At 53.4% G+C, this 4,625-nt stretch overlaps 1 protein-coding gene across 1 annotated transcript; it reads left to right on the forward strand.

Annotated features, from left to right (window-relative positions):
• Positions 1-119: 119 nt before the first annotated feature.
• SMIM7 (small integral membrane protein 7) lies at positions 120-2,738 on the forward strand. The gene is made up of 5 exons (XM_063160939.1): positions 120-180; positions 840-881; positions 969-1,021; positions 1,601-1,691; positions 2,093-2,738. The coding sequence occupies exons 1-5, from the start codon at positions 155-157 to the stop codon at positions 2,106-2,108; spliced, it is 228 nt and encodes a 75-aa protein (XP_063017009.1). The 5' UTR covers positions 120-154; the 3' UTR covers positions 2,109-2,738.
• The last annotated feature ends 1,887 nt before the right edge of the window (positions 2,739-4,625 follow it).

A 4,625-nucleotide genomic window follows, 5' to 3' on the forward strand; every position in this document is an offset into this window, starting at 1 on the left:
CGGCGCTGCCCGGCCCGGGCCGCTCGCTCCCCGCCGTGTCCGGGCGCGGAGCCGCCGCCGCTGCGGAGCCGCCGCGGGGAGCGCAGGCGCCGCCGGCCCGGGCAGCGCCCGCCCCTTCCGCTTCCCCCCGACCCCCGGAGCCGCCGCCGGAGCCATGATCGGGGACCTGCTGCTCTGCGGGTACCGGGGCCGGGAACCGGGAGCGGCTCGGTCGGGTTAGCCTGGCCCGGCTGTGCCTGACCCTGTTCCCGTCCCGCTTCTCGGCCCCTTTCCCCCTTCCCGACCCTTCACATCCCCGTTCTCCCTTCCCGACCCGCCTCCCCGGCCTCACTCCATTTCCCCGTCTCACTTTTCCTGTCTTTTCCCCTTCTCCCCCATCCTGACCCTTTCGCCGTTCCCCTTCCTTGACCTCTTTCACCATCCCCGACCTTCTTCCCATTCTCCATCTCCGTTCCCCCTCCCTACCCGTTTCCACGTCCTCACTCCCTCTCTCCCTCTTTTCCCGTGCCCGTTTCGTTCTTCCCTCTTTCCTCGTCCCCCTTCCTCCCTCCCCAACTCCTCATTCCCCATCCCCGACCCTTTTTCCCCATCCCCATCTCCTCTCCTTGCCCCTCTCCATCCCTGACTTCCTTCCCCGACCTCTTTCACTATCCCCGACCCTTCTCCCGTTCTCCATCGCCGTCCTCCATCCCCTTCTCTCTCCCTCTTTTCCCGTGCCCGTTTCCTTCTTCTCTTTCTTCGTTCCCCTTCCACCGTCCCCAACCCCCCCTTTCTCCATCCTCATTCCCCTTCCCCGACCCTTTTTCCCCGTCCCCTCTCCATCCCCGTCTCTCTCGCAGGACGCTGCTGGTGAACGCCGGTGCCGTGCTCAACTTCAGGCTGTGAGCGAACGGGGAAGGGCGGGCAGGGGAACGGGGAGGGTTTTTTTTGGGGGTTCACCTGCCTGACACGACCCCTGTGCCCCGCAGGAGGAGGAGGGACACGGAGGGATTCGGAGAGGAGCAGAGGGAACCCACGACCGGTAACGAAGGGGATGCGGGAGCCGGGCACGGGACACGCACAGGAACGGGATTTTCTGGAGGAAATCCTTGGCCAAACCACAGATTTTCCACCCATTTTTGTTGGATGTGAACTGCTGTGGGAGTGGAATAACTGGTTTATTAATTGTAAACTGAAATGAGAAGAAGTACACAAAAAGCACATTTCTTTCATAATTTCTGACCTGTAGGTACCTGTGCTATAGAGGTAACGCTCTGCTCACTCCCTGATTGCCATTTCCACATGGATCCACCAGTGGTGCTCCCTTGTAGCTCTGTTTGCTGGTTAAAAATCCCAGAAAACCTTTTCTGGTCTTCCCTTTTTTCACAGTGTGATCCCCTTTTTATAATTTTTTGGCAATTTTGCCACATCTCCCTGCAAAGTTGTACCAAACAGAGCATCCATCCTTTGCCTACAACCTCAGATTTCAATCCAAACTTTTTGTTGTGTTTTTCAATTTTGTTTTTCCCTCTCAGAGTTGCTTGTGATTTTCAGGCAGAGCTGAAAATGTGACTTCTCAGGTGTGTTTTTCATATCAAAAGCTTCTCCTCTTGGATTCTAGGTGACAATATCAGAGAGTTCTTGCTGAGTCTCAGGTATTTCCGAATCTTCATTGCCCTGTGGAATATCTTCATGATGTTCTGCATGATTGTGTGAGTAACCCTGTGCAGCATCTTCTCACTTATTGGCACTTTTCTTGCACATACATCTCTTTTCACCTCTGTCTCTCCCACTCGATTTTTCCACAATTCTTTTTCACTTCTTTATTTCAATTTTCAAATGTGGGTTGATCTCATGGGGTTTTTTATGCTAAAGTGAGCATCTGTAGTGCATGAAAACCACCTGTGCCAGCACCTGAGCCATTCAGCCTCATGCTGAACGTTGTTTTTTGGGGGTTACTCAAAACAAAAATCATCTGGGTTTAAATTGGGGGATTTAAATTGGGGGGGGTTTTCATTTTGGGGTGGGGTGGAAACCCACCAAGTAAATCAGCCTTGCACTGGTGTGGCTGTTTCTCACCTCTTCTTTTATTTTATTTTTTTGTATCCCCCAGGTTATTTGGATCTTGAAAGCCACTCATGGACACGTTGGAGGAGACTTTTGGCTGGCAACAAACTTTTCTAGAAGTAAAAGATCCTGCTGCTCTCCAGCTGCAGCTCCATGGGGAGCTGGGACACGCTCGTCCCCTCCAGGTTCCTGCTCTGCCAGGGCTTGGAGCCACAACGTTCACACAAATTTATCTCAGCTTCACTCGAAGAGAATTTTGACTTGGTTTTCTAAGCTCTGAGTTGAGAGCAGAGGAGAATTGAAGCCAGTTTCAAACCATTGCCTTGCCAGTCCCAGCTGGGGCTGTGCCAGCTCGAGTTCCCCCTGTCCAAGTCACACTCCTGAGTTCTCAGTTTTGTGTAAAAGTTGAGCAGAGTGTTCTTGTAACTTCTCACTATTCCATTTGTTTTGTTGGAGGTGTTAAAAAGGAATATTCAAGGAAAAAAAAATTCCATTCTCACTTTCTCCCTGTTTTTCCAGAAAAAAATGCTTTTTAAATTAATATTTCAAAGATTTTTTTTTTCCTAAGCAATATGTAAGGGATTTTGAATGGGGAAAAATTGCAAAAATAATTCTCTAAGCCAATGTTAAGAGATAATTTTGGAATAATCTTGGATTTGGTTGAATAAAGTTCTATTTAAGGGTAAAATATATATTTGATGTCGTGTTCATTCTGTTACAGGAGAAATTGATTCCGTATTGGTGTATTTTGGGAAATTGAAGCTATTCCTGTGATCTGTCTGGAGTCTTGTGTTATTTATATTAACTTTCTGACCAACAGCTTTTCCCCAGAATCACCAAGAATCACCCAGAATCAACTGTAAACTGTTAGTGGAACTTCCACAGCTTCAGTTTCTTCAACTGTTGAGGAGAAATCTGATTTAAATGATTCCCTGTCACAGGTTTTAGGGAGTATTTTGAATTTTTCCTGATTGTGAGATGCAAGTGTTGGACACCTACAGCGTTTTACTTGTCACCTTCTTGGTCGAACTGAAGTTTTCACCTTAATGAAACATGACAGGGGAAGTGTCATTTGAGGAGGCTGTAATGAACCCAGAAAAATGTACAGACAGGTTCCTTCAAGTGTGGTTTGAGCCATCCAGAAATATGTACAACCTTTGGTTAAATTTAAACATATTCATTGCCTGTAATTTTGGTATATTTTAACCCTTTCCTGATTCTTTAGAATGAGACAAAAAGAAAAAAGTGTACTGCCAAATACAATACAGGGATTTAACCAGTATAATTCTTGGGAAACGTTTTAGTGCCTAACCTTCATTAAACCAAGTATGAAGAGAAGGGTGGATGTGGCATCACTGTGTGTGTGACCTGCTGGACAGCCCTGGGCTCAGCTTTTTTTATTCTCCTTAGATAAATGATGACTTCATTATGACAGAGAGTTCCACTGCTAAAGGAATTCAAACAGTTTTATCACCCTGCACACACCGTGTGGCTCCAGAGCGCGCTGGCCCCACAAGACTCCAGTTGTGCAAAAGTTGTGATTCAGAAGCTTTGAAGCAGCTGCTTAAAGTAACGAAATCATAAGTCAATCTTGTGCTGCTCTTAAATGCTGTGAACCACTTCTACGTGCTTTGCTGAGCACAACACCCCTCACCTTCCTGGCCTGCGGGGGGTTTATTCCCGTTATTTATTTCCATTATTTATTTCTCTCCGCTGGGTGCTTCGTGGGGTCCACTCTTCCCCTCACGGCTCCCCGTGGCAGCGCCCTCTCCTCCAGCTGCTTCCTGCCGCCCCCATGTCCTCCAGCATGGCCCCTGTCCCCTCAGGGGTCCCCGTTCGCTGTCCCCGTGTCCTCCCTGTCCCCTCGGGGGTCCCCATTTGCTGTCCCCAGTGTCGCCTCAGTGGTGCCAGTTCGCTGTCCCCATGTCCCCCCTGTCCCCCTCAGAGGTCCCCGTTCGCGATCCCCATGTCCCCCAGCATCGCCTCGTCCCCTCAGGGGTGCCTGTTCGCTGTCCCATGTCCCACAGCATCGCTCCTATCCCCTCAGGGGTCCCCGTTCACTGTCCCAATGCCCCCCCTCTCCCCTCAGAGGTCCCTGTTCGCTGTCCCCATGTCCTCTTCAGGGGTCCCCGTTCGTTGTCCCCATGTCCCCCACCATCACCCCCGCGTCCCCCTTTCCCCCCTCACGGCGCCCCAGCCCCTCCCCTCTCCCCGGACGGCGCACGCGCGTTCCCGCCGCCGCCCGCCCTCCCCCGCGCACGCGCGGTGCGCGCCCCCGGCGGTGCGGGCAGGCGGGCGGGGGCCGGGGCGCGGCGCGCGCACGTCACGGCGTCGGGCGCGTCCCAGGGAGCCGCGCGCGGCGCCGGCCCTGCCCCCAGCGCGCCCCGCGTTCGGCCCGAGCGGAGCGGAGCGGAGCGCTGGGCTCGCCCGCTCCCCCCGGCCCCCCGCGCCGCCCCCGCCCCGCGGGGAGCGAACATGCTCCTCCGGCTCCCCGAGGCCGCCGCCGCCGGCGAGTGAGGAGCCGCCGCCGCCGCCGCCCCGGCCCGGCCCGGCCCCGCCGCCCGCCCGCCCCGGCCGCA

The sequence above is a fragment of the Melospiza melodia genome, chromosome 7 (genome assembly GCF_035770615.1).
Source record: "Melospiza melodia melodia isolate bMelMel2 chromosome 7, bMelMel2.pri, whole genome shotgun sequence".
Lineage (NCBI taxonomy): Eukaryota > Metazoa > Chordata > Aves > Passeriformes > Passerellidae > Melospiza > Melospiza melodia.